The sequence below is a fragment of the Schistocerca cancellata genome, chromosome 5, assembly GCF_023864275.1.
Source record: "Schistocerca cancellata isolate TAMUIC-IGC-003103 chromosome 5, iqSchCanc2.1, whole genome shotgun sequence".
Lineage (NCBI taxonomy): Eukaryota > Metazoa > Arthropoda > Insecta > Orthoptera > Acrididae > Schistocerca > Schistocerca cancellata.
Window position 1 is genome coordinate 76,606,660 of NC_064630.1, and position 24,798 is coordinate 76,631,457.

A 24,798-nucleotide genomic window follows, 5' to 3' on the forward strand; every position below is an offset into this window, starting at 1 on the left:
GGAATCGATTGAATTGCTGGCCGAAGAAGAGAGACTGCAGCCTTGGCTGCAATATCGGCCGCCTCATTTCCGCAGATACCAACGTGTCCCGGGAGCCAGAGGAACGCCACCGAGACGCCCCCCAGGTGGAGCAAGTGCAGACAGTCCTGAATCCGGTGGACCAGAGGGTGCACAGGGTAAAGAGCTTGGAGACTGAGGAGAGAGCTGAGAGAATCTGAGCAAATAACGTACTGTATCCGCCGATGGCGGCGGATGTAGTGGACAGCCTGGAGAACAGCGTAAAGCTCCGCAGTATAAACTGAACACTGGTCGGGAAGCCGAAAGTGATTTGGGGTGTCGCCAACAATATAGGCACTCCCTACACCTAACGATGTTTTCGAGCCGTCGGTGTAAATGAATGTGGCGTCCGTCATTTGTGCACATAGAGCAGCAAATGCCCGACGATAAACAAGTGAAGGGGTACAATCCTTGGGAAATCGACAAAGGTCTCGGAGCAGGCAGATCCGGGGACGGAGCCAAGGCGGTGCTGTACCCCAAGTTGTCAAGAAGGTTTTAGGAAAGCGGAAGGAAAGAGAATGGAGCAGTTGACGAAAGCGGACTCCCAGTGGTAGTAGGGAGGAGGGGCGGCCTGCATACCCTACATCAAAGGAAGCGTCGAAAAAAATGTCATGGGCTGGATTAGCAGGCATGGAAGACAGATGACTTGCATAACGGCTCAGAAGGACTGCTCGCCGATTGGATAGCGGAGGTTCAGCAGTCTCAGCATAAAGGCTTTCCACAGGGCTGGTGTAAAAAGCTCCAGACACTAAACGTAATCCACGGTGGTGGATAGAGTCGAGACGCCGAAGAATAGACGGCCGAGCAGAGGAGTAGACTATGCTTCCATAGTCCAATTTCGAGTGCACTAAGGCGCGATAGAAGTGGAGAAGGACCACTCAGTCCGCTCCCCAGGAGGTACCATTCAGGACACGGAGGGTGTTGAGGGATCGCAGACAGCGAGCCGAAAGAAAAGAAACGTGGGAGGACCAGCACAGTTTTCTGTCAAACGTAAGACCCAAGAATTTAGTGACGTCTGAAAACAGACGGTTTACAGGACCTAGATGTAAGGAGGGCGGAAGAAACTCTTTACGTCGCCAAAAATTAACACAAACGGTCTTACTGGGAGAAAAACGGAAGCCGGTTTCAATGCTCCAAGAGTGGAGGTGATCGAGACATCCTTGAAGACGTCGTTCAAGAAGGCTGGTCCGTTGAGAGCTGTAGTGGATCGCAAAATCGTCCACAAAGAGGGAGCCCGAGACATCAGGAAGGAGACAATCCATAACTGGATTGATGGCAATGGCAAACAGTACAACACTCAGCATACAGCCCTGGGGTACCCCGTTTTCTTGGGAGAAAGTACGAGAGAGAGTAGTGTTCACCCGCACACTAAATGTGCGCTCTGCAATAAATTCGCGAAGAAAAAGGGGCAGCCGACATCGAAAGCCCCAAGAGAACAGTATGCGGAGGATACCTGTCCTCCAACAGGTATCGTATGCTCTCTCCAGATCAAAAAATATTGCTACTGTTTGGCGTTTCCGGAGAAAATTATTCATGATATAAGTGGAGATAGCAACAGGATGGTCAACTGCAGAACGATGCTTTCGGAATCCGCATTGGGCAGGTGTTAAAAGACTGCGGAATTCCAGCCACCAAGCTAAACGGTAATTCACCATACGCTCCAAAACCTTACAGACACTACTTGTGAGAGAAATGGGGCGATAGCTAGAGGGGAAATGTTTGTCCTTTCCAGGTTTCGGAACAGGAACGACGATAGCTTCCCGCCATCGTCTGTGAAAAGTTCTGTCAGTCCAAATTCGATTATAAAGGCGAAGGAAGTAACGCAGACTATGGGTTGATAATTGCAGCAACATTTGGATGTGGATACCATCCGGTCCTGGGGCGGAGGAGCGAGAAGAAGAGAGTGCATGTTGGAGTTCCCGCATGGAGAAAACAGTATTGTAGCTTTCGCGATTTGGAGAGGAGAAAGCAAGAGGTCGCACTTCCACTGCACGTTTCTTCGGGAGAAATGCTGGCAGGTAATTTGAAGAGCTCGAAATCTCAGCAAAGTGCTGACCAAATGAGTTAGAAATTGCGACGGGGTCCACTAATGTATCACGCGCGACAGTGAGCCCAGAGACCGTGGAGAAACTAGGCGCGCCTGAGAACCGTCGAAGCCGACTCCAAACTTCCGAGGAGGGAGTGAAGGTGTTAAATGAGCTAATAAACAATTTCCAGCTTGCCTTCTTGCTATCGCGGATGACACGACGGCATCGCGCTCTGAACTGCTTATAGCGGATACAGTTGGCCAAAGTAGGATGGTGGCGGAAAATGCGGAGAGCACGTCGCCGCTCACGTATTGTGTCACGGCATGCCTCGTTCCACCAAGGAATTGGGGGGCGCTGGGGCAATTCGGAGGTGCGTGGTATTGAACGTTCCGCAGCTGTAAGAATAACGTCGGTAATGTGTGTGACCTCATCGTCGACGTTGGGAAAGTGACTGTCATCGAATGTCGTTAGAGGCGAAAAAAAGTGTCCAGTCGGCCTGGGAAAACTTCCAGCGTCTCGGGCGCATATATGGCAGTTGAGGTTGCAGTCTAAGGACACATGGAAAGTGGTCACTCGAGTGTGTATCATCAAGGGCGAACCATTCGAAGCGCCGAGCTAGGGGAACAGTACTGACCGCAAGGTCCAAATGAGATAAATTTGTCGTGGAGGCAGACAAAAAGGTAGGGACCCCAGTGTTGAGGCAAACTAGATCCACTTGGTGGAAGACGTCTAGCAATAGTGAGCCACGTGGACAAGGATGTGGAGATCCCCAAAGCGGGTGGTGGGCATTGAAGCCCCAAACCAGCAAATAGGGGGGTGGAAGCTGACCAAGAAGATGAAGGAGATCAGCTCGTGCCATTGGTGTGGACGATGGAATGTATACAGTACAAAGAGAGAACGTGTATCCAGAAAGGGAAAGACGGACGGCGATAGCTTGGAAGGAAGTGTTTAAGTTAATTGGGTGATAATGGAGAGTATCATGGAGAAGAATCACGAGTCCTCCATGGGCTGGAGTGCCTTCAACAGAGGGGAGATAATATCGGACGGACTGAAAATGAGGGAGAACAAAGCGGTCATGGGGACGCAGCTTTGTTTCCTGAAGACAGAAGATGACCGGCGAGTAGGATTGACAGAGGATCGACAATTCATGCCGATTGGCTCGAATGTCGCGGATATTCCAGTGGATAATGGACATAGGGTGAAGAGCAAATGGAGGAACGTGACCAAGGTTGCTGTCAACTCAACGACTGCTCAGAGCTTGCGACCGACAGCATGGAATGGCATTCAGCCGAAGGCAGAAGATCCTGATCCATAGGTTGTTCAGGAGCAGCTCCTGCCACCAGCAATCGGCCGCCAGCAGTGTGCCTCGGCGACACAGAAGACGGCTGAGGGCGATTTCCGCCAGGTGGTGCTGTACATGGGACACGCCTTGGCAAAGAAGGAGATGAACTAGGTTTCTTTGTAGCCTTCTTGGAATTATGATGTTTAGATGAAGGAGGAACCGATGGTTGTGAAGTTGGGGTACGTAAAAAATCTTCACGAGTATGCTCTTTTTTCGAAGTCTTGGTGTCTGACTTTTGGGCTCGAGATTTAGCAGAACCCGATGGAGGGTGAGCCATAGGGTGGGCAGGCGAAAGTGGTGAGATTGAACGGGCGATCTTTGCGCTGGCCGAGCTGACGACCGTGGCACTAAAGGTGAGGTCGCAAGTCTGCGTGGCCGCCTCCTTTGTTGGCCGAGGAGAAGCAAGGACAGTGCTGTATTTTCCTGTCGGAGGCACGGTGGGCTGTCGACTGGCGAATAATTTTCGAGCAGCAAAGGTCGACACCTTTTCCTTCACTCTGATTTCCTGGGTGAGCTTTTCGTCCTTAAAAACGGGGCAATCTCGAGAGGAAGCAGCGTGGTCACCCATACAGTTGATGCAGCGAGGGGATGGAGGTGGACAAGCACCCTCGTGGGCATCCTTGCCACACGTAACACATTTGGCCGGATTGGAACAGGACTGGCTGGTGTGATTGAACCGCCGACACTGATAGCAACGCGTAGGGTTTGGGATGTAAGGGCGAATGGAAATTATCTCATAGCCTGCTTTGATTTTCGATGGAAGTTGAACTTTGTCAAATGTCAAGAAGACAGTGCGGGTTGGAATGATGTTCGTGTCAACCCTTTTCATAACTCTATGAACAGTCGTTACGCCCTGGTCAGACAGGTAGTGCTGAATTTCTTCGTCAGACAATCCATCGAGGGAGCGTGTAAACGTCTCCACGCGAGGAATTTGAAGTACAGTGCACTTCAACCCGGACAGGGAAGGTGTGGAGCAGTGAAGTACGCAGCAATTTTTGTGCCTGGAGGGCACCGACTGTTTCTAACAACAAGGTGCCATTCCGTAATCTGGAACAAGACTTTACAGGACCTGCAATTGCGTCGACACCTTTCTGAATAATGAAAGGGTTGACCGTGGAGAAGTCGTGACCTTCATCAGACCGAGAAACAACAAGGAACTGTGGCAACGATGGAAGAACCGTCTGTGGCTGAGACTCAGTATACTTACGCTTGTGAGCAGACATAGTGGAAGGTGAGGAAACCATTGCGGAAGAATCCCCCATGATTACCGGCGTCTCCGATGGCGCGCTCCTCCCTTGTGGGGGCCCTCTCTGAGGGCACTCCCGCCTTAGGTGATTGTTCACACCTCAGGTCACACCTCCCGACAAACGGACGGGGGGACCAATCAGCACTTTCGGAAGGTATCAGCTCGAGTAATCACCCTCCCTGGGCCTGGCCGTTACCAGGGGGTACGTACTTGTCCTACCTGTCTACCCGGGGCGGGGAATTATCGCGCTTAAGCTGACAAAGGTGAGGTAGCCAAGTCAATTAGGCATCGAAAACCAGTCCTAAGAATCTATGTATCTCCGCTACAGTGAGTGGTTCATCACTAAGGTAAAGTTCTGGTTCCGGATGAATGCTACGATGCCAACAGAAGTGCATGACACACAACTTCGCGGCTGAAAACTGGAAGCCGTGGGCTAGAGCACATGTCTGCGCCTTGTGGATGCCTCCCTATAGGCACCACTCAACACCCGTACTGGTGGAGCAGTACAAAATGCAGAAGTTGTCTGCATACAGAGAGGGTGAGACAGACTGCCCTACAGCTGCTGCTAGACCGTTAATGGCCCCTAAAAATAGTGATACACTCAATACAGAGCCCTGCGGGAACCTATTTTCCTGGATATGGGGGGAACTATGGGAGGCACCAACTTGGACATGGAAATTACAGAGCAACAGGAAATTCTGGATAAAATCGGGAGCGGGCCTTGGAGACCCCACCCGTATAATATGGCAAGGATATGCCGGGTGGTGTCAAATGCTTTGCGTAGATAAAAAAAGATGGCAACAAGGTGTTGGCATCTGGAAAAGGCTGTTCAGATGGCAGGCTCGATGGACACAAGATAATCAGTGGTAGAGCGACCCTGGCGGAAGACGCCCTGGCATGTAGACAGTAGGCAACGTGACGCCAGGACCCAACCCAACCACCGACACACCATATGTTCCCGCAGCTCACCATATGGTCCAGCAGCTTACAAACAACGTTGTTGAGGCTGATGGGTCGACAGCTATCCACATCAAGAGGGGTTTTTACCAGGTTTGAGCACCGGAGCAATGGTGCTCTCCCGCTATTGTGATGGAAAGATGCCATTGCACCAGATCCAGTTGAAGAGGAGATGGCGCATAGTGCTCAGCAAAGTGCTCGGCAATCACGTTTGCATTGGTACATAGCACGCCCTTTATGATAACGCCAGAGACACCCGTTGGGGTCTGGTACCCAAAAAGACGTCTAATCTTCATCCAGACTTGAGAAGGTGACGTATGGCACCCAATGGTCGACACGTACCTCTCCCAACACTCCTGTTTCTGTTGTTTCATAAGCTGGCATACACGGGCACAGAGCCACTTAAATGCTCTCATATGCTCTAGGGAAGGGTGCTGCATTTCCGGTGCCCACCAAGGGACTGTCTTTCACTAGGGGCACTCTAAACAGCGAGGGATTGCATTTTCTACCACATAAATGATTGTGGTAGGTACACGCTCAACCATCACATCCATGTTACCAAGTGGGGGAGAGTCAACGGTGACATCAAAGGTGAAAGTTTCCCCGTCCGCCTTGTTTAAAGCCCATCTGGGCAGGCATCCGTGGGCCTGACACCAGGGCAGTGACAGGAAGGTGGGGAATTGGTCACTACCACACAGGTCGTCACATGTTCTCCAGTGGATAAATGGGGAAGTCCTGGACTGCAAATAGATAAATCAATGGCCGAGTAACTACCTTGAGCCACGCTGAAATGAATGGCGGCCCTAGTATTTAAGAGGCAGAGGTTGAACTGAGACAGTAAAGTTTTGACACCTCTGCCTCAGCCAGTAAGCATGGTGTCACCTCACAAGGGGTTATGGGAGTTTAAATCTCCCAAAAGTAGGAAAGGTTTAGGGAGTAGATCAATCAGTGCAGCTATTACATTGAAGGGTACTGCACCATCTGGAGGAAGATATATACTGCAGACAGTTATTTCCTGCGTCGTCCATATTCAGACAGCCACAGCTTCAAGACGGGTTTGAAGGGGCACAGTTTCACTACAGACTGAGTTTAGGACATGAACGCAAACTCCACCTGACAATTATATCACTACAGTTCCTGTAATATCCCTTATAGTTGTGGAGGGCAGGGGTCCACATAGCCAGGAACCAGGTTTCCTGTAGGGCAATGCAGAAAGCAGGTGTAAAGCTTAACAGCTGCCGTAGCTCAGCCAGGTGGTGGAGAAAACTGCCACAGTTCCACTGGAGGATGACATCATGAGACTGGGAAGGCATGGAACACACAATGAGGCAGTTTACACCACAGGATCACCTGCTGCCACCGACTTATTGCCTGACCAATCTATAGCCATTGTGTTTGAGGGTCCGGCGAGAGCCAGGTCCTCAGCAGATGCCATAATCTCCACCCCATCCTCAGACACAGAGCTTGTAGGTAGCGGTGGTGTGGGCGCCACAGCAAATTCCTTGTTCTTGGGGGTCTTCTTTTCCGATTTCTCGCGCTGTTCCTTGAATTTCCCTGGCTGAGAGGACTTCACTGAATCAGCCTCTGGGACTGATGATGTGCATGAAGCCCTACGACCAGCTGCTTTTGGATTCTTCAGCCACTGGCAGGTGTCATCTTTCCTACAAGCAGAAACCTGGGAAGGGAGTGACTCAAGGGACCCCTTCCTACGGAGAGGAGCCGAAGAAGACTTAGGCTTCTCTGTCTGTGCCCCCCCCCCCCCCCCCCAAAAATCAAGGGGGGGGGGCAGGTGTGATGTGAGACAGGCAAGCGCAGCCCTAGTACGAGAACACATCAAGGTCACTAGACTGGAACTCAACAAGAACACTAGAAGCCTGCTTTCTCTACACCTCCAATTGGCTTCCTGTATCCCGGAACACACCTGTGACCGGATAGAAGGCAATACCTTTGCCAATAGCGAATGGTCATAGAAGAAAGCCACTGAAAGGCAGTGCAAGAAATTCCTTCGACTTCCAAAAGTGCGACGACTTCCAAAAGTGCGACAACAGAAAGAAAAACCATCACCCAACAAGGCGATTAATCTAACAAACAAGGAACTGGATGGGTCAATACAAGAGGTGCTGTCGAAGGGCCTAAACTTGGCGCCAGTTCCGAGGACCCTGTCGAAGAGGGATATCATAAGTGGGGTAGAGCAAGCCATATGGAGACTACCTGAAGAGGCTGCAGAAGAAGTAAGAAGAGACGTTTGCAAAGTACTACACACAGCAAAGATGCCAAATAACACTTCGGCAGCAGAACACAAGGCAATACGGGCACTCAGGGAGGACCAGGACACAGAAGTCTTGACAGAGGACAAAAGGAATGTGACGGTGCTGCTTAAATCAGAGGAATATTGGCAAAAAATCTATGCCCTCCTGCAGGATCCTGCCTACAAACAACTAGGGAAGAACCACAGTGACTCGCAAGACCGTTCAGATGCTCAACAACTCAGGACTAGGGGAGAATATCATCACGAAGCTGTACCTGAGGGTACCGGCACCAACACATCTCTATAGCCTCCCAAAGGTCCACAAAGAACACGTCCCATTATGACCTATTTTGAACACTATTTACTCGCCGACATATGGTATTGCTAAGCATTTATCACAGATGCTAAAACCCTTGGTGGGTTACGGTCCACACCAGGTGAAAAACTCTGCTCAGTTTGTGAAGATACTACAGGGCATGCAGTTGGAAAATGAAGACTTACTAGTCAGCTTCGATGAGACAGCTTTATGCACATGAGTACCAATGCACATGAGTTTACCAATGAGTAAAACTCCCTGGCTTTACTCGAAGAACACTTTGAGGATGATATCATCAAGCTTTTTCACCATGTGCTAACCACCACCTATTTCAAATGTGGTGGGAAGTTCTACAAACAGATAGATGGTGTAGCTATGGGCTCCCCCTAGCACCAGGCATAGCTGACCTATACATGGAGCACTTCGAAAAGCTAGCAATGGTCACTGCTAAACACAAGCCAAAAGCCTTCTACAGGTATGGTGATGATACTTTTGTAGTTTGGCCACATGGCAGGAACAAACTGCTGAAGTTCCATCAACACCTCAATGGTATACACGGAAATATCAAATTTACCATGGAGATAGAAGAGAACAGAAGCTCACCCTTTCTGGATATCCTGATCACAAGAAACATGGACAGCATGCTGGGACATGCAGTGTACAGAAAGAAAACACACACGGACCTCTATCTTAATGCCAACAGCTGCCACCACCTGCACAACGCAATTCTGTACTCAACTCCTTAGCGCACAGGGCCAGGTCCATCTGTGACAAGGCAAGTTTGCGAGGAGAATTGCAACACCTCAAGGACACCTTCAAGAAAGATGGATACAGTGAGATACAAATAAGGGGAGCTCTGAAGACCAACCACAAGAAGAGAGACCGGATGAAGATGAAGTAACGGGCTGTGCGTTCTTGTCATACGCGGGTCCTCCAACGGCCAAGATCGCGATAATTCTCAAGAAACAAAGTTAAGACCGTTTTCCGGACAGCAGGAAAAATTAAAGACCTTCTCGGTTCAACCAAAGATCAAGTAGGCCTGACAGCACCTGGTGTGTACAAAATCAGATGTGAATGTGGGATATAATATATATAAGACAGACGCAGCGTTGCATCTCACAGCACCACAATGAACACATCAGGCATGTACGCTTGGGTCAGACCAATAAATCTGCTATGGTGGAACATAGTTTTGATGAGAAGCATACCTTCGATTTCGAGGACACAAAGAAAATATGCAGTACAAATGGATTTTGGGACTCAGTAATCAAAGAGTGCATAGAAATACGGTTACACAACAACCTAATCAACCGCAACAGTGGCTACCATCTCAGCACAGCCTGGAAGCCTGCAAATCAGGAAAATCAGAGAAGAATGTTCCGTTCCACCAAGGGCCACGGACGGAGCCGACAGAGACGGACACCTGGACACGAACCCCGCACACGTGTCCCAAGTAATCATTTTTCTTCAAAAGCCTGCTTTAGACGTTTTAATTCGGGCCCAGATATTCCAGCGTGGCAATTCTTTTAGCTCTATCGACAGGACTTAATGATACCTCCTTTGTTGTGTATGGTGATTAGGGTTCTTAGGTAATTATCTGTCAGGGCACATTACTTTTCAAAAAACATTATGTTCCAAACTGGTCGGTCTGTCATAAGTAAAACATTCAAGAAAAGTATTTTGTTGTCATTTTCTAGTATCTGGATTTTTGGATTTATATTATTTACATAGAAAACCAAAGAATTCATTCAAAGCTTATTACCACGTGGCTAGACCACAAGCATGTCATCCACAAACCAATACCAAGAAGATGGTGTCTTGTTTACTTTTTCCAAAGCTGACTGTCCGAATTTCTCCATAAAGTCAAGTCATTTAACTCTACACCAAGTTAAAACTTATTTAATTCATTTCTGATATAACTCAAAATGTGGCTGTACATATCATGCTATTGATGGATGCACTGAAAAATGACAAAACAGCATCTTTCAATAAGTAAGGAGTATTACTGGAATAATATTCTGTTGCAAAAAGTGAACTCTGCACATTGAATTCATGTGTAAAGCTTATTTCAATCTTCTACACTTTTCCAGTTAAATATGAATTCAACTATTTGGAAAACTATCCCACACATACCACAATGCTTAAGCTTATCTAAAAGAATTTGTGTTTTACATGAACAAAAGCCTTTGAGGGATTAAAGAAAGTCCCAATGGGTAATGTCCGGGTATACAAAGATTTAATATTTGATCAGTGAAAGCACATACAGAATCTTCTGTTGAAAATGCCTTTCTGGAAACAAAACTGACATTTTTTAGTACTTTATCTTTACAGATAGGTGAAGTTACTCTTTAATACAATAACTTTCCAAGAATTTTGGATACAGCTGTCAGAAGTGATATTGGGTGGTGGTGGTGGTGGTGGTGGTGGTGGTGGTGGTGGTGGTAGGCATCAGACCTATCCCCTTGTTATGCAATGTGATTGCAGTAACACAGTATTTATATTTTCTCATGGTGCAAAAAGGAATTTATGTTATAAACGTTTGTATGACAAAAACCATCCAATAAAATTTACGTATCATTCTGGGACCAGAGTTAAGTGCTGTTTTATTTTATAGATCAAATTTTGATGCCTAAAATAAACAAAGCACTTCCTCTTAGCACTTGCTACAGCCCAACAGCCCATGCCAGCTCAATCCAGCACTGTTTCAAACTAAGCATTTTCTCCATCTGCCATAGTAACAGCGGTCCCATACACATCTCTTTAAAGTCCCTCCATCAGAACGTTGTTACTAGCAGTGAATATAAACGCATGGTTCAGTACTGTCACTGGAAACTGTCCTCACTGTACTGTACCTGTGTTACAAGAAACTTTCATACAATTTCATCTCCTGCAAGAAAACAAAGATGATGTTAACAGCCTGTATTTTATGGGGCGCCCATCTGTACAGCTCCTCAGGAGTCCAGATGTAGTTCTATGGTGATGTAGCAATGTAGCTTCCAATCCAGTTCTTCTGACTGAGTTTTACAGTTCCTCCAATACCATCACAGAGGCTGTTTTCCACAGCATGAAACAAAAATGTGCCATTTTGCTTCAATCCCAATTTCTTCTTGATGGTAAATCAGGTTTGTGAGCTGCTTGTAATTTCTGTACTGCAGTGTAGCAATGAGGGCAGTTCCATGAACATGATGCATTTCCAGTCACTGCTATTACCACCACTCCAAGGAATAGTCAACAGAGATTGTCAACAGATGCCAATGGGAACCTGTTATGTCACATAGAGAAAATTATTTGTTGGAAGAGTGGCAAGTGAGACAGTATGTGATTTTCAAGTACAACAATATTGGTACACAGAACATTTTTTTGTGTCATGTGAAAGTAACTGGGCACCTCATGCTCAATCACAATTCCTTTCATTGCCCAGTAGGGAAGATGCTGTTTAGGCCCCTCTTCAGGGTGGATGTCCCATCATTACGACCACAATCACATTACATGTTTTTATGAACTTGACAATAAATCCAATGAAAAGATCTTATCTCTCACCTGTAGGAGAACTTATTTCAGTTTTGGATTGAAATGTCAAGGAAAACAACGATATATGACGTGTGATCATAAAGTAATGGGAATTTTTGTTTATCTTAAAGAATCTTTATTCATCAACAACAGCCTTTTCCCCTTCAAAGTAATTCCCCTCAGGTGTAACAATTGTTCCAGCACTTTTTCAAATCCTGGAAGCATTTCTGGAACTCACTTCCCATCATGGTGTTCAAAAACTTGAGCGATCCTATTTTTATCTCATCAATGGTGGCAAAACAGTATTCTTTCATGGATCTCTTCATCCTTGAGAGAAGAAAGAAGTCACAGGGAGCCACGTCCAATGAGTAGGGTGGATGAGACAATATAACCGTTCTCTTTTTTTGCCAAAAAATAAAGGACAAGCATTGAGGTGTGAGTGGGGATATCATCATGATACAGTTTTCACGAGTGGTTTTGCCACAAGTCTGGTCATTTTCTTCATATTGCTTCAAACAAAAGGCACATAACTTCAAGGTAATACTTTTTATTGGCCCTACAACCATAAGGCAGGAACTCACAATGCACTATGCCATTACAATTGAGAACAGTGAAGAACCTACAAATGTGATCAAGCTTGTCGATTTTTTTTTTGTCTTTGCTCTTCAAGTAGTTTCCATTGGGACAACTGGTCCTTGGTTTCGATGTCATGCACTTGTTTTGCCACCCGTCTTTAAAAGCTCTGAATCTTTTGTCAACTTCATTCAGCAATTCCTGAGCAATGTCCACGCGACATTTTCGGTCATTCAACAATTCTGGAATGAACTTTGCTGCTACATGTTTCATGATAAAACATCTGAAAAAACTGCATGACATGAGCCAAAGGATATGCTAACATTATCAGCAACTTCTCTGATAGTGATTCAGTGATTTTCCAAAACAATTTTCTTTACTAATTCCACAGTGTCACCAGTAATTGACGTGCTAGGGCACCCCGGGCAGTCGTCGTCTTCAACAACTTTTCAACCCTCTCTGAAACATTTACACCTCTCATAAACTGTTGTCTCATTCATAGTAGATTCGCCAAAATATTTCAAATGTGGTGCTGCAGTTCACTCAATACTTCAAGCAAAATTTAATGTAAATTTTCTGCTCCACCTACTTCGAAAGTAAAAATTTGCCAAGCACTCTAAAACATGTGTAACCTTTTCGACTGCCAACAGTCAACTAAATATTCAAAAGAGCTGAAAATGCAAGCATACACGAGGGATGTGTGTACCAAAAACAAAAAAGGTATAAAACCCACAAAATTAAAAAAATACCCATACGCGAGTTTTAAAAATTCTTTACATCGAATTTGTTTATGACACTGTTCACTGTACAATCTTTGTACCTACATACACTGGTATATAACTACTTGTATATTTTATTTTATTTCATTGATCACGTTTTTACAGAAACAGAATAACGATATCACAACTTTTACGGACCCAAGCTATCTCTTGATTCTTTACACATTTTACAATGAAACAAAGTACACATTAACAAAACGATTGCCAAATATTTTCAGCTCTCACCTGTTTCCTGTTCTGAACTAATGGCCAACCACATATTTCAGGAACTTTTTTTTTCTTCTTTCTCCTTCAAAGAATACAGATGGCTTTGAATCGCAAATTCCCTGTAGTGCTCAATGTCAATTTTGTGTAAGTAGCGCTTCCATTTTATTGTTTGCCGATGAATAAAGTGAGTTAGGATATTCTCCTTTGCACCTACAATTGCTACTAGATATGTAAACAATTCAGCAAAAATCAAGTTATCTACAACACCCCCAAACTTGACATTTTTTTCTGATGGTGTCATCTTCATATGAAGGTAGGAACTTATTTGCAATGCGAAATGCTTTTCATTATTCCTTATGCTTGATATTAGGGCTAAAGAGTGTTCCAGTGCATAAAGTGATGTCTCACTGTGTCCCTTACAAAGAATTTTTTAAAATCAAAAATTTAAAGCAGAGCAAGGAAAAAGTGTTTAACATTTTTTGTAAAAAACTATGTATCTTACTTTTTATACAGGCTTTTCTACATCAAATGAAGTTAGTGGCCTAAATAACTGAGGTGCGTATGTTAAATTACCACTAAGTACTAGATTCCAAAAACTGGAAAATTAGATACACAAACTTTGACCCTTCAAATCTGAATTTAGCAAAAATGGTTACAGTTAGGACAGCACTATTTGTCATTTCTACTGTTAAGACATGTAGGTATCCATAGAATGACCCAAACTTCAGATAAAGTTACAGCTGATATTAACACTCAATTACCTATGCCTGTTATGTTACTGCAGAGTGTTCACTCAGTTTATTGAAGCTATTTTGTGCAAAAAATCAAAGTAAAATAAGAATTTTATGCTTCCCAGAGCAGAAATGTGTCCAAAATGCACAACTCCACATTTACCTGTCCAGATAGCAGCTAGCTTCTAGCTGCCAGTGGCCACTCTGCAGCAAGTAAACTCATGCATAAACTGCTCAGATCTTGGCGCAACCATGAGCTCTTTTGTGGGGAACTGTTGCTATAAATTGTGGATTAGGCAAATAAACTTCAAGAGCCTGTCAGACATATCTTTAGCAGACAGCTGAAATACCGTTTAAAAAATAAAGGAACTAGCAGTGTGTTTACACTGAGTGAGATTTACCATTAGACTACAAGCCGATACGGCACTGTAATAGATCCAGAGAAGACAATACTTCCTCCAAACACTTCCACATCCTACAGTGTTGCCAGAGTGTGCATATGACCACTTAGTTTTATTGGCACCTCAAGTCGACAATAACAGCCCCTGCAGCAGCAGGCAGGCAAGTTTTATTTCAGACTGCTCATACACAACAAAATCAGTGCAGAAAGAAAGTTGTTCGTGAGAATCATCTTTCAACGAATGATGTAAAGGTGTCTTATCACCCACGTTATTTAATATACACATAGACAATGTCAAAGCTATTGAAAAATAATGTAGTGCATCATTATAAGGTTAATAATAAAGTTATAAATATACTCCTATTTTCAGATGATCAAATGATCTTAGTAGTCTACAGGGACAAATTACAGAGAGCAGTTTAGCCCTTGTGCTAAGTAGTAAATGATAACAAGACAATATCTATAACTACTTTAAGGTATGGCCTTCCATGGTAAGGAAAACTGAAGAGAAATAGTAATTGATCAAAAACTGCTAGAACAAATAAATATTTTCAAATACCTAGGATGTGAGATCTCATATTACACCCACTGATCATGAAAAGAAATTGCCAAAATTTCAGCTGTTGGCAGGTATTACAAATGGCACTTAAAGTTAAGAAAGAGATAGTACTAACTTTCTATAATGACATGGCGGTACCAGTTCTAATGTATGGGTCAAGGATGAACTAACTGCCCATCATTGGAGGTGGACTGGAGCAGCATAGATGACTCTGAAGACAGCTACCTGGTTACAAACTCATAGGGTAAAGACTAATGAAATTAAATTGAAATGGGCATCAAAAGCATATTTCAGAAAATATTGGAGTAGGGACAGAAATGGCATGAACACATTCAAAAGATCTCAGAATACTTTAATTTGCAAAATATACATCTCACGGGGAACTAAACATTGGGCATCCTAAAAAGAGAAGAAATCAGCTAATGTCCACTTGAAACTGGAAGAGGCAATGATGCGTAAACCAAAACAGGACATGACAACATGGCATCACACTTTACACATATGTACATACAAATAATTCTGAATGTATTTCGTTGCAGAAATGTGGAACTAATTTGAACAACTAAGTAAATTAGGAGATTTTGGCCAGGGACGAACTTAATGTGACGATTGCAATAATGAAGACATAACAAATACATATACAAAAAATCAGGCTATGGAAACCTCAATCAACAAAACCTCAATAAAAAAAATCAAGAAACCCAGAATCTGAAGTTTCACTTGACTTGTATTGCTGTAACGGATGGAAGGAAGGAAGATTGGGTATAACGTCCCGTCGACATCACTGAGATGGATTGTGTCAAGGATGAGGAAGAAAATCAGCCACACGCTATGAAAGGAATCATCCTGGCATCTGCCTGGAGCAATATAGGGAAATAATGGAAAACCTAAATCCGGATGGCCAGACGTGGGTTTGAACCACCACCACCCTAAATGCATGTGTAGCTGAAACTAAGTCCTTGATACAAAGACACCACACAGTTACAAAAAAACAATGTTATTGGAAATTTTGTTTGACCTATTTAGTTCAACAAAATCAATGATATCACAAAACTCCACACAGCTCAACAAAACTGGTACTGAACACTTCATTTTTCCTGTTTAGCTAAAACAAACCTCACAGTGCCACAACACTAAACTGCCTCACATACCAAATACTGAAATCTACCCTTACCACTGTAGGAAAACAAATTCCACGAAACCTAACAGTCACAGTCCAAAATAATTACCTACAAATGACACCACAACCTGAAATTCACAAAGAAAATTGCATTAACACAAATTTCAATATACAACAGAATTATGCAATCAAAGAGTTAAAGCAGAAATAGATCAACATCTCTCGAATGGCCAGCCCGGAATTCTCAAACCAGGAAGGTTTGAAACTGTTCTGTCGAAAGCACCACATGCCCTTGGGACATTTGAAAATTTAATTTCTTTCACCTTACAAGAAACATGGCATTCTTGTTGCAACAAAATCTAAGTCTGATACGACAAATTATCTTCTCATAATTGGGAATCCAATCATTCTAAGACCTGTTGCCCTTTGAAGAGTATTGATTTTTCTGAGCAATCAGATGCCACACGACATACCTGAAACAGGCACTAACAAGAATGTGGATCTTCATCCGAGAAATAGCGGAATCATTTTCACTGGAAATTTTAAGTGTGGGAGTTTAAAACAATTTCTACAGCATTTGCAAAAGTGCTGCTGAAAACAGAGAACATAAGGTGTAGTTTTTATTACTGCATGCCTAGAGTATTTCACTTTTCATTTGGCTAGCTTCATTTTCCATGGATCATTTGCACAATCAATCATTCTGATGTGGAACAAGTCATTTCACATTCATATTGCAAATTTGTAAATATGTTTACATAATGAACAATTTCAAGTTTTTTTTTTACTTTTATTTTAAAAAATACAAATCTGATTTAGAAATTTCTACCCATCACCTTCTGCACATTACAATAAATAGAAATAATTCTACGGAATAGAAGTTGTCAAGAAGAAACTCAGTTTGTTTACAAATTTTACTTTGCTGTTTGTCACACATCTTGTATCATTGGGTTACAAAACTGTGCACACCTATTTGTGCTAAAGACAACCTAAATGTGGAGGAGTATCATTTTTTCTTTCCTTTATTGTTACATACATCATTGTTCCTTTTGAATGGCGGTGGATTATTTACAACAAACTTCACGATGTAATAAATAAACTGTGAAGCAGTAGTCAGAATGCCGAACCCCTTAATAGATGTCTACAAGATGATGGGTGAGCACATTATTTCTACAACATGCTTTTGAGCAATAAAAACTTCCTTTCTTAAAGTTGAATTACCCCAGAACATTATTCCAAATATTACCAAATGAAAATATGCACAAATATCCAGGATGGAATGTAACAATATTAGGAGAAGGAAAGTTGCTACTCACCATATAATGAAGATGCTACGTTGCGGATAGGCACAACAAAAATACTCTCTCAAAGCTTTCGGCCATTAAGGCCTTCGTCAATAATAGACACATATACGTGCACACACACGGCTGCAGTCTCAGGCAACTGAAACCATTGAGTGTGCAGTGTCTCTCTCTCTCTCTCTCTCAGTGTGTGTGTGTGTGTGGGGGGAGGGGGGGGGGGCGAGTAGAAACTTTCCTTCTCCTAATATAATTTACTGATTTACACTCGTTGAATTTAAAATATGTCATTCTATATATCAATAGGCCTATAAGAAGTTTGTAGTTTAAATAAATTCACAGACTTCCTTCAATTGTCTGGTTTAACTCTAATTTCTTTCACGAGTTATCTTTAACTTTACACAGTCAACTGTCAGAATGCATTATTTAGAAACAAAATGTACTAAGTACCAACTTTAATGAAAAATGGATGATTTTTCACATACAGCACTAGGAAAGATTCTTATCTCCCAATATTCCACAAAGTATAGGACATCGAGAAAAAGTGATCTTTGCTGGTTACATCATCATGGTCATGGCTAAAGTTACATATTTGACCAACACCTGCTCCATCCCACCAAAAAACTTCGTTGTTGTGACAGACTGATCCAGACCACAGTGTGGTCTTGGTTAGATTGGAAGGTGGCAATTTGATTGAGTGTTAGTGTAGCCAATAAATGTGAAAGCATAAAATCTGGCAGTAGAGAAGTACACTGTTTATGTCAATGCCATATTGAAAATACAAAGCATGGTCCAAATAAAACACCAGAAATCCTAAAAGAGAAGACAAATGAAATCCTTAAGGATGTCAGTATATAATAAATCAAACCTGAACATAAGGAAAACAAACACCATGCAAGTTTGCATTAAGATGTATATAAAAAGTTTACATCAAGCACAGACGATAAAGTTTTCAGGATGAAAATATGTTGTTAGTTATCGAATGAGTACACAAAAATACTGCCAGAGGGATTGTCATCAACATATCGTGCTCCTAGGGTTGTGCCATCAGTTTGAAGTAGCCAATGAATTGTGACATACCGTTCCTGTGCACACTAAATTATTGCTTCTGTATCAAAGGGATAAAAATGGACACGTTTTCAAATCGCAGAAACTGACCACAAGAATAATCACTAAAAGTAGCAGTCGGATTCAATATAAGGAACTATTTAAAAAAAAGAAAAAATGGGTGCCCTTACTATGACACAAATTACTCTGTTGTGCATATCATGGACACACTAGTGTTTCCCTATTATTTCTACACACACTCATGGAACAAGGACCAGACTGGATATACCAACGAAAAACAAAGTCGAATCAGGTTATTATCACGAATAAAAATTCTAGAATTGCTAAATTACATCTCACTAATGAGACAGCAGTGGTTGATAACGAAAGTGGGCAACTGTAACATCATATCCCATTGACATACTCTAACAAAAGTTAGCGGTTTCACGAGGAAATCCTGTTCCAAGACTGATAGCGCATGGTCCTACTGTCTTTTTATTCTAAAGAACTCGGGGAGGGGGGGGGGGGATGTTTCCCGCTGCCCGACTGAGTGCAGTGATATACTCTGTTTTATAAATTACCTGCCGCAAATTGTGCATAATCAATACTACATTGTACAACATGGATCAACCAAATGAAGCATTTCAGTTAAGACAATCTCAAATTCGGCAGGATAGTTTGCTCCAGCTTGCCGTCCTGATCTGGATTTTCCTACATCATTTCTACCAAATGCCGGGATGGATCCCTCAGCAAGGTCGCAGCCGACCACCTGTCCTGTCATCGTAAAAATATCCGTTTATATATATTCTACGTGTATGTATACTGGAGTTATCTAGTATAACTGTATCACGATAAATCTTATTTTTGGAGGTCCCCTGGATAAATAAATAAATATAGCGGTCACTTATCTTGCTTACTCAAAGTTCACTGTATTAACACTAACGAAGCCATTTATTCGTATAAAATGTCAACAAAAAATTGAAATTAGAAACAAAAATTTAAAGATATCTGTACCTAGGCGACACCTAACGACAACCCTGATCAAATTTATCACCTTAAATCACGGCATCTATTATACACAGAGGCAAAAAAATCTTTACACTTGCGTATGAGAAACATCTGTATGTACACAGCAAATGAACAGTTTAGATGTATCTAAATTTTGATTTCATGAGATTCACTCCATTATTTGCTCATCTGGATACTTATTACAAGATACCATTTGCTTTGCAAGTCTTTACCTTTTCTTCGACAGGCATATTAACCAAAACTTAAACACTACACGGCGCCAGCACTGAATTCGAAATTGAATTTCGTACGTTAACATTGCCCAAAGAAAATAGCACAGTGGGACTATACAAGAATACCTCTGGAACAAACCACTCACGAGTACAAAAGTCGGCTTCCGCAGGGAATGAAAACTTGCACATTAATGCAAAACTATTTCCGCAGAGAACGAAAACTTGCACATTCTTATACCTATCGCCGCACTACCCCAACAACCCGCCTGTGGAAACACCCTACTGATCGACTGTCATGCTACCTGACAAGCAAATTTAAAAGCCGCTACGCTTATCGCACTCGACGAAACGGAACGATAAAACATACCATAATGAATGAGGATGTCGTTATCAGGAGAAAGAAAACTGGCGTTCTACTGAACGGAGCGTGGAATGTCAGATCCCTTAATCGAGCAGGTAGGTTAGAAAATTTCAAAAGGGAAATTGATTGGTTAAAGTTAGATATAGTGGGAATTAGTGAAGTTCGGTGGCAGGAGGAACAAGACTTCTGGTCAGGTGACTATAGGGTTATAAACACAAAATCAAACAGGGGTAATGCGGTAGAAGGTTTAATAAAGAATAGGAAAATAGGAATGCGGGTAAGCTACTACAAACAGCATTGTGAACGCATTATTGTGGCCAAGATAGACACGAAGCCCAAACCTACTACAGTAGTACAAGTTTACATGCCAACTAGCTCTGCAGATGACGAAGAAATTGATGAAATGTATGATGAGATAAAAGAAATTATTCAGGTAGTGAACAGAGACGAAAATTTAATAGTTATGGGTGACTGGAATTCGAGAGTAGGAAAAGGGAGAGAAGGAAACGTTGTAGGTGAATATGGATTGCGGGTAAGAAACGAAAGAGGAAGCCGCCTGGTAGAATTTTGCACAGAGCACAACCTAATCATAGCTAACACTTGGTTCAAGAATCATAAAAGAAGGTTGTATACCTGGAAGAATCCTGGAGATACTAGAAGGTGTCAGATAGTTTATATAATGGTAAGAAAGAGATTTAGGAACCATGTTTTAAATTGTAAGACATTTCCAGGGGCAGATGTGGACTCTGACCACAATCTATTGGTTCGGAACTGTAGATTAAAACTGAAGACACTGCAAAAAGGTGGGAATTTAAGGAGATGGGACCTGGATAAACTGAAAGAACCAGAGGTTGTTCAGAGTTTCAAGGAGAGCATAAGGGAACAATTGACAGGAATGGGGGAAAGAAATACAGTAGAAGAAGAATGGGTAGTTTTGAGGGATGAAGTAGTGAAGGCAGCAGAGGATAAAATAGGTAAAAAGTCGAGGGCTGCTAAAAATCCTTGGGTAACAGAAGAAATATTGAACTTAATTGATGAAAGGAGAAAATATAAAAATGCAGTAAATGAAGTGGGCAAAATGGAATACAAACGTCTCAAAAATGAGATTGACAGGAAGTGCAAAATGGCTAAGCAGGCACGGCTAGGGGACAAATGTAAGGATGTAGAGGCTTATCTCACTAGGGATAAGATAGATACTGCCTACAAGAAAATTAAAGAGACCTTTGGAGAAAAGAGAGCCACTTGTATGAATATCAAGAGCTCAGAAGGAAACCCAGTCCTAAGCAAAGAAGGGAAAGCAGAAAGGTGGGAGGAGTATATAGAGGGTCTATACAAGGGCGATGTACTTGAGGACAATTTTATGGAAATGGAAGAGAATATAGATGAGGATGAAATGGGAGATATGATACTGCGTGAAGAGTTTGAAAGAGCACTGAAAGTCCTGAGACAAAACAAGGCTCCTGGAGTAGACAACATTCCATTAGAACTACTGACAGCCTTGGGAGAGCCAGTCCTGACAAAACTCTACCATCTGGTGAGCAAGATGTATGAGACAGGCGAAATACCCTCAGACTTCAAGAAGTATATAATAATTCCAATCCAAAAGGAAGCAGGTGTTGACAGATGTGAAAATTACCGAACTATCAGTTTAATAAATCACGGATGCAAAATACTAACACGAATTCTTTACAGACGAATGGAAAAACTAGTAGAAGCCGACCTTGGAGAAGATCAGTTTGGATTCTGTAGAAATACTGGAACACGTGAGGCAATACTGACCCTATGACTTATCTTAGAAGCTAGATTAAGGAAAGGCAAACCTACATTCCTAGCATTTGTAGACTTAGAGAAAGATTTTGACAATGTTGACTGGAATACTCTCTTTCTAATACTAAAGGTGGCAGGGGTAATATACAGGGAGCGAAAAGCTATTTACAATTTGTACAGAAAACAGATGGCAGTTATAAGAGTCGAGGGACATCAAAGGGAAGCAGTGGTTGGGAAGGGAGTGAGACAGAGTTGTAGCCTATCCCCGATGTTATTCAATCTGTATATTGAGCAAGCAGTGAAGGAAACAAAAGAAAAATTCGGAGTAGGTCTTAAAATCGAAGCGGTAACGCCAAGGTTTCTCAAAAAGGAAGTGTTTACATATACTCTGGAGAAAGGACGGTAGGTCGCCTGTCAACATCGGACGTTAACTGATTTTTGCAGCTCTCACCTGTGGCACGAGATCCATATAGGACTCACGCTCCACTCTTCCTCATTTCACCTTGATTATTGATTGACTAACGGAATTTCTGTTGTAATCTGGACTTGATTTGTTCAAGATAAAAGGAGACAATGTGTATGAAACATTTATTTTGAGAGCTCAAATTATGCACCAAAGGAGGGCACAAAAGCATTGAGAGCCAACATGGCTGACTTAAAGGCGTGTTTTCACTGGAAAGAAATACAGTGTGGTGGGAAATCTTCCAGAAGCGTTCGTGGCTACATACTGTCACAAATTCCCCAGATTAAGATGAAGTTTTCTTTTGAGGACACCAGTGTGTCTGTTTCAGTGTTAGTGTCCCTGCGAGATGAAGCGTTTTTCAAGCAGTACAAGCAACACCACCAGTGGCAGTACCAAACTCCTGAGACAAAAGGAATTACCAGGTAAGAACTATTTAATTTCGTAGCGTGAGATAGGATTTCGTAGTGTATATTTTCGTTAAAAATGTTTTGTAGTATCAAATAACACTTTGCTCAGATAGCGGTAACAAAGCATTTGTTCAGATTTAGGTTTCATATTGTGAGATCGGATTTCGTAGTATACATTTTCGTAAAAACGTTTCTCAGTATCAAATCACTGTGTGTTCATTTTTCGAAGTATATTTTCGTAAAAAAAGTTAGGTAGTATCAAATCTTTATGTGTTCGGATTTCGGAGTTAAAAAAAGTGTCATAGTTTGTGTTCAGATTTATTAGCATTTGTTCAGATTTAAGAGTTAATTTTTTTTCCTTGTTGTTTCAGCGTACATCCAGCAAAGCATGGGTGAGCTGGAGGTGGAGAGTGTAATGGTCGCCTAGTCGTAGATATTGCTAATTGCTATAATCGCACTATTTCACTCCCATTTACGGAGCTTGTTAGCACTTGATGTTAGGTTGGACCATTAAAATGCATTGTGTTGTGGTAATCGCTTCTACTTGCTGGATCGCTGCTGTGTCTCGATGCTGATGCTGGCTATAAATCTGGTTGTCTAGGGTTAAAAACATGAGGTCCCGTGTTTTTTATGTGCTTTTGATGATAAAGAATGAGCGAAACCAACAAATATGTAAACTTCAAATATTTATTACTCTGGTGGCCATCTTAATTCCACTGTCCACCAAAGACCATGACACAACACAAAGTAGTACTTCCTTTACATGTTCTTTACATTGTTTATCCACCTCAAACCATAACACACAAACACACTTTACCAAAGTGACATTCCGACTGCGCCCCGACCCTTCTTGCTGCTTGTATTTATAACATTGTCAAAGAACTACTAAAAAGAGATATAGTTTATAAGTCACATGTACATCTGTTATCATAATTTGTGCAGAAAAGTTATTAATTTGCATCGAGTGACATAATTTAACATGTAATTAAAATGACAGACAGATCTGTTGACTTGACAGAATAATTCTTTGTTACAAAAAGGTCGTTTTTTAGAAGTTTGTCAATTGACTTCTCTAATTTGCATAAATAAGTAAATAACATGAATTATTAAGAATTACATTGGTTTTCGTCTAAAATAGGATTGATTGCATGAATACTGAGTAAAAACGCTCCTAGTGAACAAATAGGTTTCACTGGGTGATTTTTATTTAAGGAGATCCAAAATACCTAAGTTGGCAACTATTTCTCGTTATTAATTACTTCGTTATTAATTATTTAAGATGGACTTAGTGTTTTTACATGATGACATTTGCTGTATCAGTGATCAAGTGATATTAACTTTTGTGTGGGTCAGTTATTCAGTATAATTTAATGGGTTGACTGTTTATGGAGACATGTTATGAAATCATTGTTAACATACACAATAAGTTTTCTATAATCATAAATACTCATTAAACTGGTTGAATTTGGAGGGTATCACATACTTCGGTACAGTAAAGCCTTTAATATGTTCCATTACAAGAGGTTGCAGCGGCAACAGCAGCAAAATCAAGTTTGTAAGTACATACTCATATATTTTCTTTTTTGTAGTACTGCGCATATATATAATATACTGCTGTTAGACACATACTTTTTCAAAAATTTTCATCATATATATATATATATATATATATATATATATATATATATATATATATTACGTTGTATATTATTTGTTGTTGCTGTTGTTGTTGATGATGATTCCGAGGAGCAGGAGCAGAAAGAGACAGAAGTTGTGATGCCTTAAGCATCACAGGTATCATGTAAGTATGGGAACATATTTGTTTGTCAAATTTTTTTCTCAGTTTTGTGTGTGTACTTTTTTTATTAAATCAGATGTTGATATTGTAGTTGATTTCAGAGACCTCGATCAGTTGATCCATGGTGGTTCAGGCGAGGAGATGCATGAATGGGTGGAGGAGATGGAGAGGGAGCTGCATCTCTATGAGGAGATGCCAGGTGACCCAAGCGATGTGTAATGGAGCCTGAGCGATATAGGTAATTTATACATGTACTCATTCTGCTTGCAAATAATACTAAGTGTTCTTTCTTTCCGTGCAGCAGCAGATGATACCTGGAATGTTGTACTAATCTCCCATTATTCTTC

General features: G+C 42.0%; 1 protein-coding gene across 1 annotated transcript in view; it reads right to left on the bottom strand.

Annotated features, from left to right (window-relative positions):
- Positions 1 to 19,776, bottom strand: part of LOC126187646 (chromosome-associated kinesin KIF4A) — a 280,963-nt gene extending 261,187 nt beyond the window's left edge. The window contains exon 1 of the mRNA XM_049928846.1: positions 19,656 to 19,776. Within this exon, the coding sequence (XP_049784803.1) occupies positions 19,656 to 19,673 (18 nt within the window). The 5' untranslated portion in view covers positions 19,674 to 19,776. The remainder of the gene's footprint in view (positions 1 to 19,655) is intronic.
- Between the last annotated feature and the right edge of the window lie 5,022 nt (positions 19,777 to 24,798).